The sequence below is a fragment of the Scophthalmus maximus genome, chromosome 10, assembly GCF_022379125.1.
Source record: "Scophthalmus maximus strain ysfricsl-2021 chromosome 10, ASM2237912v1, whole genome shotgun sequence".
In the NCBI taxonomy this organism is placed as follows: domain Eukaryota; kingdom Metazoa; phylum Chordata; class Actinopteri; order Pleuronectiformes; family Scophthalmidae; genus Scophthalmus; species Scophthalmus maximus.
Window position 1 is genome coordinate 10,516,096 of NC_061524.1, and position 14,534 is coordinate 10,530,629.

At 42.5% G+C, this 14,534-nt stretch overlaps 2 protein-coding genes across 3 annotated transcripts in view; both read right to left on the bottom strand.

The window, feature by feature from the left end:
* disc1 (DISC1 scaffold protein) overlaps window positions 1–4,336 on the bottom strand; it is a 38,730-nt gene extending 34,394 nt beyond the window's left edge. Inside the window, exon 1 of the mRNA XM_035606268.2 lies at window positions 3,756–4,336. Within this exon, the coding sequence (XP_035462161.1) occupies window positions 3,756–3,825 (70 nt within the window). The 5' untranslated portion in view covers window positions 3,826–4,336. The remainder of the gene's footprint in view (window positions 1–3,755) is intronic.
* Window positions 4,337–7,140: 2,804 nt separating this feature from the next.
* Window positions 7,141–14,391, bottom strand: tsnax (translin-associated factor X). Of its 2 annotated transcripts, none has more exons than XM_035605248.2 (6): window positions 13,811–14,391; window positions 13,099–13,188; window positions 12,876–12,990; window positions 12,251–12,381; window positions 8,499–8,608; window positions 7,141–7,742 (listed from the first exon to the last, which is right to left on the bottom strand). In XM_035605248.2, exons 1-6 carry the CDS (start codon window positions 13,824–13,826, stop codon window positions 7,365–7,367), a joined length of 840 nt encoding a protein of 279 aa, XP_035461141.2. In that variant the 5' UTR covers window positions 13,827–14,391; the 3' UTR covers window positions 7,141–7,364. The 2 variants fall into 2 exon arrangements, with proteins under 2 accessions (XP_035461141.2, XP_035461140.2); XM_035605247.2 differs by having other exon boundaries at window positions 8,487–8,608; window positions 13,811–14,355.
* Between the last annotated feature and the right edge of the window lie 143 nt (window positions 14,392–14,534).

Genomic DNA, 14,534 nt, shown 5'->3' on the forward strand with positions numbered 1-14,534 from the left:
CGCGCCTCCCAAAGGATGAGAGGACTGAATGAACAATTCTTCCAAAAGTCATATTTCACTTCGTTTGTATCTGAAAACGCAGCCATATTATTTTAGACTAGTTCTCAAACTGCAGGGGGGCCAATCTGGGGGCGTACAGGCCTCGTAGGGTTGAGGTGGAAGTAAAGTTGAATATGTTTATTCAGGATTTATTCAGACTGCACAATAATGTGTTCTAACTCTCTGTGGGGATGCTGCTACATTTTCTGATAAATACTATGGTTTCAATTTTTACCAAAACATATCTTAATATGGAGAAGTGAGCTGACAGTTGCATAAATAATGTTTCGTAGACCTGAGAGGAGAGCGGTGGGGAGGGATTGATTAGTGCTGCTTTAAATACAAGACGGACACATTTTTGGCAGATAAGAAAAACCATAGACTGTAAATAAAAATGGACGTAATCACTGGGTCCAGCAAGTGGAAGTGCCTGAAACCTGTATTCTCTGGACTGACCAGCAGAGGAAGACTCCACTGGTTGCAACTGGTTTTTAAAAAAACAAGATGGTGTTGGCCAAAGCGGCAGGTCACAAAGTGGTTGACATCACAGTGGGTTGCCACTTGGGACGGACCTGATGAAGTTGGTCAAGCAAATGCATCTTTTAAAACCAACATATGATGAAGGCTATCTTTATATTAGGTCCAGCTTCAACATAGTGGGAGAGTCCTTATCTTTTGTGTCTGGTGAGTCTAGCAGATTGGGAAACATTTATCTTCCAATTGTCATTTGCTCTGTGACACGCACTTGATGGTGGTTCATTGAATTATTTAAACCCAAACAATGTGAACTGATAAGTGTTAACAGTATTTGGGCTGAAAGTGAAGCAGGATGGTAAAGGACCTGGTTGTGTTCAGAGCTGGACACCTGCTGCAGCTCCACATGATCAGTACATATAATGTGCAGGATTCAGAGAAGGGGACTGAGGCTGATATGTGGGGGATCAACAGCCTCTTTGTGTACAGCTGTGCTGGACCCTCTTCCACTGGCTCTCAATGTTCTCTTCCCACTCACACACACTAAAGACGCCCAAAGACACACTGACACGTTTGTACTGAAAAGTGAAAACAGTGGAAGCAGTCTCACCACTGTCATTGTAAAGCCCTGTCAGATTCATAGTAGTGATCCTTTATTTGTGTTATTATTTACCGTCTATGTCTGTAGCTGTATGTCAAGACAGGAACACAGGGCATCCACCAAACCATGACCACTACAATGCAACCACAGCCCATGGCTCAACCCCCCCCCCCCCCCCCCCCCCCCCACCCATGACCTCCAGTGATGTCACTCCTCAACCATCCCATGTGACTGGAGAGGAAGAGGCACAAAAAACACAGCACTTAAGGGAGAGTTGGGATGTTGGGCTGACAGGAGTAACATTGGTGTGTTGCCATTGTACCCAAGCTGTGCTTTGTATGTGTGTGTAGAGTAAAGTCTCAAATAAAAGCCTTCCGTGCACTGGGACCACCACACTAAAGCTCAGGTTACAGCTCCATTAGTGTTTCTTTGCAGACGTGGTTACTGTTCCATAACCAATTTAAGAAACCAAACACTCTCTGTAAGTACAAGGGGACACCGTTCACCATCTGCTGTGGTCAAGATACTGTCTCTTACAACATAGAGGCAACTTCAATGATTCAAAGAGCCCTAGAGCTGAAAGGAAAAGGACTTGATGATTGAGTGTGTCACTGTATCCTCGCTATGCTTCGATTGCACAAAGACGGCTCTTCTCAGTTAAAGGGGAAGGAAATGCCTCAGTGTGTGTGTGTGTGTGTGTGTGTGTGTGTGTGTGTGTGTGTGTGTGTGTGTGTGTGTGTGTGTGTGTGTATTGGGGGAGCATCATCTACATCATGGCTGAAGGGGTTTGTCATTTGTTGCTTCCTGTCAGGCTTTGTGCTAAAACAGTTTGTGAATCCCACCAGAAAAAAACAAAAAAAAAATAATAATAATAATAAGCACAAGGAGATGAGTGTTTCAACAACTGAGGACCAAATGATCCCTCTCAAACATCAGCAATTTTCACCATGGAACCTGTTGCTGATGCAAAAGAAACATAGCCCGACGTCTGAGAAAATCTCAGCCAGTAGAGGCCAGATTATTTACTTTTGGAGATTAAAGAGCCCCCCTTTAGAGCCCTTAGGTTCAACACTGTATCCCATTGGTCGCTGCTAAAGAGCAGAGGAATGCAGGAGGATATCATAAAAACACAAACGTTTGAGGAACAGCCTCAGCTCACACACACACACACACACACACACACACAAACACATCTGCATGTCAGCAGCCTTCAGAGAAGCACCTCACCACTTGTGACTGTCCACAGTTTCAGAAATAGGGAAGTAAAAGTCAGCAATGAGCGTTAAAAAGTGTGAAATGACAAATGGTGAAGTGAATAAATGTATTCATCTATCTATATCTGACAAACAAAATTATTCAATTTCAAAAGGTGTTTCACTACTGCCCTACAGAAAAAGGAGCATGATATCAAACTATGACTGCCTGTTTTTTTCTAATTATGTACCATACCTTCTGATTTAAAAACATAAAACTTGGTTACAGTTAGTATCTTCCCATGTGTCTTACAGAGGATGTGTCTGCTTACAGGCATAATATCAGAACTGAACTAGATCACAGACAACTAGTCCATCAAATCCTTTCTGTGGTCAAAGAGAGGCCTGTGGTCAGTGGTCACAGCTAATTCCAGCTCCTCTGTGGCACAAGTGAACTGTGGTGTTCTGCAAGGCTCCACCCTTGTCCCACCGATATTCTCAATATACATGCTTCCTGTCAGGCAGATTATCCAGAAACATGGTATCTCCCCCCACTCTTATGCAGATGACATGCAACTATATGTTCCATTTCAAACCAACAACCCCAGCAGCCTCAATAATGTGTTATCCTGCCTTGCCTCAGAGACATTAAATGCTGGCAAAATGTTTTAAAATTCAATGATGATAAGTCAGACGTAATAGTCATTGGTCCCACAAACTTTAATAGCCCACTTCATAATACATTTCTTCTCTTGACCAAAACCATTAAGCAGTATGTAAGCAGCAGGCAAGAAATCGTGGTGTTATTTTTGATTCAGATCGTTGTTTTGAGGCTCAAGTGAAAAAAATGTTATCCAGTCAAGTTTCTTTTAACTAAAACATTTTTGTTACAAGTGTAAAACTATGTGATTTCGATAAGAAAAGTAATAAAGTTTATCATATATAGTATTTTATGAACTGTATGTGATGTATGCAACTCTGTTGTGCAGGAGAGACAAAACATGTCAGCACACCTCTTGTCTTCATACCATCATATATTTCTGAGGGAAGAAGTCCTCCAAGTCTTTCATGAGTATTTGGTCACTTGAGATTCATAACCTCTCATCACTCATACAAGAGACTGACTGTTTGGAAGCCACTGACCTCTGCGACCCGAATGGCGGGGAGCCTTGTTGGCCTTCACATGATCATCCAGTGACATGAGGCATCACAGTGCATAGGACAAGCTGTTTACACTACTGAATACAATATTTAGACCGAGTACTGGAGTTTCCCTTTTCTGTCTATTATCATCATCTGTGACGTGTGCGTAATTCTCTTAAGCAATTTAAAGTAATGTGCATGTCCCAGTCAGTAGTCAAAGCTGCCTACGTGATCACAACATCTACAGATCGCTGTTGAAAGTGAAGAACCAGCAGTGGGTGGATGGGACGAAGATCATCCTTTACCTTCCGCGACGTCCCAGTGGTGAAGCAGAGAGTTGCTGGGACCTTCCAGCCCCATCAGTCCAGCAAACATCTTCCCATCAAGAAAACGCCGCTTGTAGCCAGAAGTCAAACGGAGTCAGAGGGGCCAGCCGATGGGTCTGATCTCATTTCCGTTGTGGAAAAGTGAATCCAGATCGTTGGATCGCGCAGATCGCGCATGAAACCGGCTTTTACGCGCGCGTCCAAAACATTTCCTGATTAAAGTTCTGAACTTTGTCCCTCAGATTCGTGCATGTTCTCCTCTGTGGTAAAAACGAGTGGCGTCGCGTGAACAGCCGGTCCGGAGAGAAAAGAAGGACTTCGTGTCGTTTTCCTTGTTCGCAAGAAGAAGGAGGAGGGAGAAAAAAATGTGAGTGGGGAAAAAAAAAACCTCCGACGAGTGGAGCGCGTCGCCCGGAGTTTGACGCGCGGCCAGACAACTGTGTGGCTCGTCGAGCAGCCGAGCAGTCATCCGCTGCGCCCCTGCGCCGCGCGGAGGCTCCTACGTGTTCAGGAATTCTCCTCCAGCCTCTCCAGCCTCCTCCTCCAGCCTCCTCCTCCCGGCCTCCGCCTCCAGCCTCCTCCTCCAGCCCCTCCGGCCTCCTCCTCCTCCCGGCCTCCTCCTCCAGCCTCCTCCTCCTCCTCCTCCCGGCCTCCTCCTCCAGCCTCCTCCGCCTCCAGCCTCCTCCTCCAGCCTCCTCCTCCTCCTCCTCCCGGCCTACTCCTCCAGCCTCCTCCTCCAGCCCCTCCGGCCTCCTCCTCCTCCCGGCCTCCTCCTCCAGCCTCCTCCTCCGGCGCGCCTCGTCACCACCGCGGGCCGCGTGGGAGGCAGCCTGCACATCCCGGACGCGCTTCATTCTAGCACCATTGTGATTTGAAGTGCTGCTGATGGAAGAACGCACATTCATGATCTAATGTTAAAAAAAATAAATAATAGATATAGATAGATATATAGTAGCCTAGTGAAGGGGGTGGGGATTCAAACTTTTTTTTAAAAAGTGTAAATGTCTCGTTTGAAATAAACAACAAATATAGGCCTGTTGAAATGAAACCATTAAACATAATGTATTTGAACACTATATTCTGTTGACACTATGTGTTGGCAGGCTAAGTCTAAGTGTATTTTGGCCATTAAATATGTAGGTCAAATAAATCTGTGCAAAAAAAATGATTATTATATATTATTTCATTTTATTTTATAGGCTCCTCCAACACATCCGTGTGCAGACACAAGAGTGCTCCTTTGTTCATGCAGTGAAGGGAGAAATGCATGAGAAGAGACCCCACATAGAGCAGTATAGTCTTTTCATGCTCCTTCCAAAATGCTCCATTCATTCAGCTTGGCTGGGCTGCAGGCTGATGGACCGGCCCCTCGCTGGTGAAAGGCTTCAGTTCAGTGTGCAGCCCCTCAGTTGCCCAGGCTCCGCCGTGGAGGCTAAAGGAGCTGTGTGGCACAAGGGACGGAATCCACATCCTCGCACGCACCGCAGAGTCAGATCACCTGCCCTGTATTGAAGATTAGAAGCTCTTAATGTCCTTTAGGCAAACCAACCTGCCGGTCACTGGACAGCAACTCAGGGCCTGAGCATGTTTCCTCATGTTTCATAATGAACAACATGGGAGGCTTCCAAGGATTCTCCCAGGCTTTCACCAGTCGTTCTCTAGAGATAACACAAGTCAAGAAAGACATTTAGTAAAACTAGGCAACTTAAGTAAGGTTGAGGGGGTTTATTCCAAACTAGGTCTGAGCGGATGTCCATCTGCTTTATCTTATCTGAACAAATGTCATCTGGTGCACGTGACAGGTGTCAAAGGGTCATTTCTCAACAATCAAACAATGCAGTCTTGTCACATTTACCTTTTTAAAATTTGAAAAAAAAATTGTGACGCTGTGCTTGAAGGGACAGACTGTTTATGTGAGTCTGTGTTTCAGGTTCTCTATATTTTTTGGCTGCTCGACACGGGCTCATGGGAGCTTTCTAGGTTTGACATATATTTACGGCTATTTTGTACTTTTATGAAGATTAAAATGAATGAAAAAGGACACAAATCATTTTTAAACAACTCAAGTCATCAATTAACTGCGGGTCAGGCTCCACTAGGGGGGAGGATTCTGAAAAGCTGGAATGAAAATTGAATTAATGAATGTTCCTGCTTTGACATGTCTCAACGTCTGTTGAGAAAACGGTCAATTCATGCTTGTATGAAAAGTGCTTACTATTGGTTTATTCACCATGACAGTAGGTCTCACTGGAACTGATGTTCTGCCAATGTTCTTCTCATCGGTAGTGTAATACATCCACAGTGCCCTGCTTTCACCAGAAGATGTCAGACTTCACTCAGATTTAGGCATGTTGTTTTTCATGACACACTGAACAGTAACTGATTTCCATTCAAATTGCAGCTCTTTATCTGTAACAATTTCAACTCAGTCGTGATTTGATCAGATATTTAGTTCACAATAGCTTCTTGTTTGCTGTTAAACAAAAACTCTGGATGTGGAATGCATGTTAAAGACACTGGCAGCTCTAGTCTTCCATACATTATAGGTGGTGTGATTTGCATTTCCATGTTCTCAAACATGAACTTGATTACATGCATGTATAATCTCGGTTTACTGTATTGTGTTCCATTGAGGTCGTCAGATCGTCACAAAAATATTATTTGTCACAGCAGTCAATTCCCTCATAGAAGACAAGTCCAGTACAGTATTATATTTGCCACCAGGTGGCACAATCACATAACATTGAAATCCTTCCTCACGGTCTATGGAGGGAAAACCATGCAGATGTTAAAAAGGATCCTACTTGTGGATTAATGCATGCTAATACAACTGCGGCTGCTCTCAAGGATAGTAACTGGAAATAATAGTAACTCATGAATAGCTTTGTCTGAGTTTGAACCTGACACTAAAGTCCTCTCTCCCCAAACATGGATTTGTGCTGCTGTTACTGATTAGAGTTTACCCAGACATTATTCTTTAGCCATCCATGGACACAGAGGACTTCTTCTTGCCGCCTGCAACATCCACCCAGATGGTAATAACTAACACTATCAGGTGCGGAGGAAACAGCTGAACAATACCAGTTACCGGTCAGGATTATTCCTCAGCATGCGGACCTTACTTTAAATTTACATCATTGCAGCATTTGTGAGGACTGTTGAAAGACGATAGAAAGAGGAGGCAAAGGGTTGCTTTTGTTTGTATGCCAGGAGGCCTGCCAGAGAAATAGGCACGTACAATGTACAAAGGTCACATCCACACAGTACGCAGCAAGAGCAGGCAGCCAACAGTTTTACCTTAGATTATCTGTGCAAGAGAGGAGGGCAGAGAGAGAGAGAGTAAACAGACTGGGAGATCATGGTATTCATGGCAAAGAGCTTTTATTCACGCAAAACAACTGAAGAAATCCGATCTTTATCAATGAAAATAAAATTGTATATTGTAATCCTGTTTTTTTATTGTAATGACAATCAAAATGAACAGACATGTCACAAAACATAACACTAAATATCTGTCAAATCCCATTAAAAAACATACAAAGAATGGAACTGGAGCAAAGCTAAAGGAGACGAGGAGGCCATGGAGGATTAAACCACTCCTTCCTCGGGGTCGATGAGCGTGGTCCTACTGGAGAAGACGTCAGCCAACATGTGTTTGGGGATCTCGGAGCCACGGACACGCAGTGCGTAGCAAGCATCCTCCACTTTGGCCAAGCTCTGTCGCAGCGTGTGCAGCTTCTTCGACACCTCGTACGGGCCTGTGTTCCCGATGTAGGAGAAACCGTCGTGGATCTGCCGCAGGAACTGGCTCAGCTGGAAGGGCGTGTCAATGTCGCCGTTGCCTACGCTGCTGATGCACATACGCATCAGCTCTCCTGTCAGGTCGGCCACGCCGAGCAGGTAGTCCGAGGGCGTCACCTGGAAGGTCAGGACATGAGTTCCTGGCAGCAGCGTTTCAGCTGCATCCTGCAATGAAAACACGATAAATAGAGAGAAAAAAAAAAATCACACATGAATGCCAACAAAAGACTGGATGCCAGGCAGGTTTTACACACAAGACTGACGGGGACAACAACGTTTACAAGATGTGACTTTTAGATTGTGCAGCTGTGCTTCCAGGAAAAAGCACCAGAGATCCAAATAAGCAAAATCTAATTTTGAGGATACTTTCGCTTCAAAAATATTGAGGCTTAGGCAATTTTGTCTGCATCAACGGGCGCCCATCATCTTAGAAAATAACAGGCAGAGTGGATAAAATGACATAATGACACATAATGATTATAAATGCAGCACAAAGCTCCACCCAATGTTTCCTTTGTGTGGCATTACCATGGTTTTAAAAGGACGTGTAAAATAATGTAAAAATGAACGTACAATATTATGTTATTCCTAAAGAAATAGTTTGACAGTTTGAGGAATGATTTTTATCGGCTTTCAGACTCACAGTAAAAAGATCAACATCACTCATGTCTAAATACAATGATACAGATATTACCTTTGGACAAAGCCAGGCTTTATGCTCTGCTAAGATAACAAGTGCCTGCTGGCTGTAGCTTCATATTTAGACATCACAGTGGTGCTGATCCAGGTCAGAGAAAGATTCAGTATTTCTGAAATGTTTAATTTGTCTTTTGAGAAATGAAACCAAAAAAACTGACATGACAAAACAAGGCACACGCAGCATAACTACAGAGCCTTCTCCAAGTTTACCTGAGCACCGACCTCTTCTGTTCTCATGAATACCAGACTGGCATTGATCTCCTCCAGGCTGATGAGGCTGCGATGGCGGATGTAGTGCAGGAAAGAGACGGCCTCCACATACTCCTGGATCCCTAATGCATGAAATTACATTAGAAGGGTTCGACCACAAGACACTGGCTGCTGAATCTAAAAAGGATGGGGAGGGGATGTTCTTATTTTCCTATACATATATATATATATATATATATATATATATATATATATATAGATTACACATTTTTACATTCCAATACCATTACTAAAAAAAGGAGTATGTATGAAATGAGCAGAGCACTGAACTAGGAGTTTGGATAAACACAACATGTGTCTACACAGTTTAGATCACAGATGGAGATAATGATTCATATAAAACCTGTTTCCTGTCGAGGCCTTTTGACTGAACAACAGAGGCCTCTTTTTTTGCGGCAGGCTGAGATGACCCCGCATTTGTTTTCTGGCCCTGTGTCAACAACAATCAAATAATCACAGGACGGAAGACTTTGTGTCTGAAGTTTACTTTTGGAGCGGCAATTGAACTTCAAAGCGGCCCCCATCTCCCTGGAGCGAACCGCAGTGTGCTGCTGAGAGCGGGGAGGGGGATCTGCTTCATCTCCACTTCACTCTGAATAACTTTCACTGCTCCTATTAAGTTTACACCAGCATTGACACAGGCTGAAGCCACTGATACCTTGTTGTCCAGCTCACCGTGCGTATCCTCTGTTGTCTCGATTATTTATTCAACCTTTTGTCCTTTACTGTATGCTTTACCCATGAAATATTTAAAGGCCTTGAAAATTAATTTCTCATCCAGTTTTAGCTATTTCACATTACAGATTTCTGTAATTGTAATTTACCTGCCAAGATATGTGTTTACGTTTCAAACCAACTGTTTGTGAAATGAGTCTTATATGTTTTCAGAACCCCTAAGCTCATTTTTTCTCACAGAAAAAGGCCTGGTCATCGAGCGAACAGCACCTGTCAGTCGGGGAAATGTTCTCAAGTTTTGGCACCAATGGTCAGCAGAGTGAGTAAATACAGTTATTACCACAAGTTTAGCTCAGACCCCAGCCTTCATTTGGATTTTTTTTCGTAACCTTTATCTTTCACATAAAAATTTGAATACACACAATCTGATGTGGACAGGATATAAAATGAAAAGGTTGCACGGCCTTTGAGGCGAGTGTGCAGGCGGAGTTCAGTTCCTAAGTTTACAGCCGGGGGCTGTTTGTGTCATTTACTCAGAAGCTGTGGTAACATTTTGTCAATGAGACCCGGAGAAAAAAAGTTACAGTAGAAGAGTAAAACATTTCCGATACATCAGCCAATATATAAACAAACAACAAATTCCCAAGATGTCGTTATCAGACCCTTTACGACATTGAGGCTTGGTATTTTACAGTTTAACCATAAACTTCATTATGAATAACTGATTAATAAAAAAGAAAAATATATAGAACATGTGTCATTTGAATTAGGAAAATAAAATAGGATCTTTTTGGCTGATACTGACGTCTGAAAGGTTCATTTTGGCTGATATTATTGGTCAACTGTTATATATGAGTCAGGCTCTACTGTAGATATCGTCTCAACAATGACTGAAGGAAAACCATCCAGAAAATACAAAGGTTTTACTGGCACAGCGGTTGGAAAGTTCTGAGGTCGGATGCTTCTGATAAGCAAACTGATAAAGCAGGCGTTCATGTTTGAATGCTAAAAATACTGTCTTAATCAAATGCATGAATATCCACAAATGATCTTGACATTAACTAAATTAATGTTTGACCACAGAGCGGTTCAGCGAGTTGCAGGTGAACCCTGTGAAAAGCCACCAGCAGTATGCCAGGGTCAAGCTACAGAGCTTATCAAAGCACCGTACTACCCCGTTATCAGTGGAAATTACATTCAGATTCAGCCCACAGTATCTTAAATGGTCCCTATATGAAGCAGGCAGACCCATTACACATGCCTGGAGACTCCTCGACCAGCCAAGATTATCTGGAGAGCCCCAGCAGTGAGCCCAGTCTCAATCTAATAAAGATGATCAAAATGAAGGGAAAAAAATGAAAGGTCTAATTGGTGGGAACTGCCACTGGTCACGTCGCAGAGGATGCAGCAGTGATTCCTGAGTGACTATAATCTAAAAATGACTTCCCCAGCTGCTAGATAACAGCTAACCCTCGCTCCCAGTGATGTTTTTCTCCAAACTCTGCAGACATTTTGGCTACGCTAACAAACACTGATTTTGATGCTAATGGGGAAAAACAACTTTATCAGAGGGTGTGTCTATCATAACCAGGCCTGCATCAACGTCACGCTCTCACACTATCAGTGACTTTACAATAAATCTAAAGCACGAAAACAGAGATTGAGGTTGATAACAGCACGGCAAAGATAATTCCTCCTGAAAACTCCCATTTAACTAACCCCTTTAACCCTTTAGCTTTGTTATATTTCAATAAATAAATAAGCAGACTACTACATACACCGGTCACAAGTAAATATATAACTTATTAGTTTTACCTGTGTGGTAGGTTCAAATATATAATCAAAAGTATTTAAAGGCTACAGTAATGGAATCACTTAAATATTTAATTAATTAATTAAATATTTAGATTTAATCGTTTTTATTTGTAATTATTACACACACTATGTGTGCAGGTGTTTTGTTGTACAAAATGTAGTAGGTTCTTTTCTATAATCCAAAAATACATTTCAAAGATCAACTAAATCTACTGTGAGTAGTAGTAGTAGTAGTAGTAGTATTAGATGTAGAAGTAGTAGTAGACTCAAAACTTACAGTACACTGGAATGGTGTAAAGAAAATATCTCTTTGAATTAATATTCAAAAATGGAATGTTAGATTAAATGCAAATATTGAAACGATTCATTGAATGATTAAACTTAATTAAGTCATATGCTGCTTAAGGTGATAAAATCTGTACCAAGAATTGAACCTTGTATTACAGGAGTTAAATGTAATAAGTCAGGATCATTGAAACAGATCATGATCCATTTAAAGCCTTGGGGGGGGGGAAAACATTTACTTACACGATATGCTGCAAATATCTTCTAGAATAAATATTTGTTTTACACGTCAGTGAGAACAGCTCAGTTAAACCAAACCTTGTCTGTAAATGTTCAAACATTAATCTTGTCTGCTCTAAACAGAGAAAAGTGTGGCTTCGGTAAAAGTGGTTGATCTGTCTGTTTCTTCTAACACAATGTTTGTCAGTTGTTTAAAAGGAGTATCAAGTGATTCTGGAGAATAATTGTCCATATTTGAACAAATGCATCTTTCTCTTCATTACTTATCTAAGACAAACTCTAAGCCAAGGAGTGACTTAGCCTGTGTATTAGTAATGTTATTACAAGTAACTTGGCATGACTATCTCTGATTGTACTGTGTACTGTGGTGTAATTCCACAGCAGAGCACAGAGGCGGGGGTCTGTCATAGCAAGTAAAACACTTCGATACCAAGTTGGCAAAGTTATATATGTTTCCTTATTATCACAGCGTAGTTTCGTTCCTCGTGGCCGAGGACGTGAAAGAAGGGGAGTGGCCGGCAGGAGCAGAGGACAAGGCGCAGAGGTTGGAGTGAAACTGTTTAAGCCCTAAATATTTTTTGTATGCACTTCTCACTGCAATATTATAAGGTCATGAAACAACCACATCCATTTATTTGGGGGTTGTTTGGTTGTTGTTTGTAATTTTTGAATGATTATCAAAAACTCACCTGGAGTGAAGGCTCTGTGAAACTGATAGATGTCTTCTCCCCTCAACTCTTCAGCAATTTGGCCAATTTTCTGCCTGACTCCATCCAGTTTTACCTCCGCTTCATTCAGAATTTCCTCTGCATTTGGTACACTTCCAGTCAAGAAAAAACCCACAGAGTAAAGGTTAGAAATATGAGGCCTACAAGATACAAGTTACTTTAAAATTCTCTCTAAAACATAGATAACATTGTGTCTCTAATGGTTTTGGACAGTCAGTGTATACTAACACAAACAAATGTCTCCAGAAACTGGAAACCAATGCATAACGGTCTGAATTGATGATATATCCAGATGACACTTATGGGGCTGGTGCAGTAACTCTGAATCAACAGCATCATACATGTCATTTTAATTTAGTTTCTACAAGTTGCTTTCCATTATGCCAATTTCAAAATTAACATAGATTGACCCAAAAGTGGAAGATCTATACATTCTATACATGTTATTTTAAAATGCTGAAGATTATATAAACATGGAAATCAAAGAAATGAGCAGCATTCTCTCACTGAATCTGAATGAAGTAAAAAGATAAACAACAACATCTGAGTTCAACTGCATGTACAGTATTTCCACAGTAGTACATACCTGGTCACTCTGTGCAGAAGAAAAATGGTCCTCTTGCTCTCAATGGTAACGTCTCGAGAGATCTTGACCAGGCGCTCATATTTGTCATGTTTGGTGTCAAGCTCCTGCTGGAAAACTTAAAAACCGGAATGAAGGTTTAGTTGGAGATACATTTCTTACTAAAACACTAAAACAAACTGCAGCAGCCACGCAGGTGGGACATAAACGCTGACGATCCATTTACCTTTGAAAGCAGCAATAACAGGCGTGGGCGGTTTATCACCGGCATCACGGTCCTGCGCAGCATCGGCCTTTTTCCGAGGACATCCGTCACCTGACAAGGTGACAGAGGAGGTCAGGTGACGCTGAAGTTTGCATTTCAATAAGTTGTTGTCCCAATTGCGTTTGGACAGGACAGGGGTCTGTGGAGGGGACAGTACAGCAGTACTGTCTCTCTTAAGTCCAGTACTGCTGAATGACTGGGAAAGCTTTGGAAGACACAGCCTGAAGATGAAACAATTAGTCAATCAACATAAAAAAAACTAATCTGCAACAGACTGTGGTCAGTTTGAAGTCAAGATAAAACCCATTCATTAATATTTTCATCCAGGATTTCTTAGTTGTTCTTTCGTTTTGTCTGACTGCACACTGCCAGCACTTGGGTTTTGGACTGCTGGTCAGACATATATCGAGCAATATGAAGACGGAGCTTGGGCTTTGGGGAAAGCTGCAGAGCAAAGGACCACATCGAATTAATAAACCTGAGTTACAGTTTGGAGGCAAAAGGCATCGATCGTTGCTCCCTACAGTTCGACCACAGCAGCTAGCATGCTGCAGGTTTTAACATTTGTATTGTTAGCTAACTAGTTGATAGCTGAGCTCGCGAGTTATCCCAGCAACCGACAACAATCCTCGTGTGAAAAACCGTTTCGCTCGGCGTGAAAAGATGAACTTACCTCCCCGAGTGTTCATGCCGTCGGTCTTGCACGTTCTTCTTTTAAGAATATTTTTTGCTTACGTCTTCGCTTGTTTCAGCCACTGGCGTCTCTGTGAGCACGACAGAGTCCCTCGCACTTTGTCGGGGTTTCTCCGGGTCAAAAAATAACACAGCTCCGCTTTCTCAGAAGAGAAACCCTCCCCGGGAAACGGAGAACGGACCGTCCGAAGACCAAACGTCCGTCGTTCAGAACGGACAGTGGATTTTTTTAATGTAGGTGTTTAGTTCTCATGCGGACCGAATTCACCGCGGCGCTGTTTAAACGCGTCACAGAAAGGCAGTGCATGCTGGGAGATGTAGTCGCGCAGCAGAACGTGGCGTTTGTTTTCACCCCATTTCCCCCAATTTACTGAAGTCATGCATGTTATTCTTTTTTTAAACCCAGATACGAACCATTCAAATTACAGTCATAATTTTGTAGTTGATGTTTTCCATGAAGCATTCAGTGGGGCGCGCGGCTGATCGATGCAGATGCTGTACCTAATTATAAGCATTTTGCTGAGTTTGACTCGGGCACGCGCTTGCGGCCAAAAAAAAGCTTTATGTTTCCATTTGTGAGCCAGGATCGTGCAAACCGGTCATCTCCGGACTGTCGTCCGTGCACTGTGTCATCTGTTGCTATTAAAGTATGTTTCATCTAACCTTTCTTGATCAGATTACTCGCTTCTCTCCAGTAACCCCTC

Bases quoted from the DNA above. Each gene is read 5' to 3' on its own strand.
- tsnax (XM_035605247.2), bottom strand. The intron at 12,382-12,875 runs GTATGTACTACT...CTTGACTGGAAG, and splicing joins CTTCTGCACAGAGTGACCAG to TGTACCAAATGCAGAGGAAA. The intron at 7,743-8,486 runs GTAAACTTGGAG...TTTTCATTGCAG, and splicing joins CAGAAGAGGTCGGTGCTCAG to GATGCAGCTGAAACGCTGCT.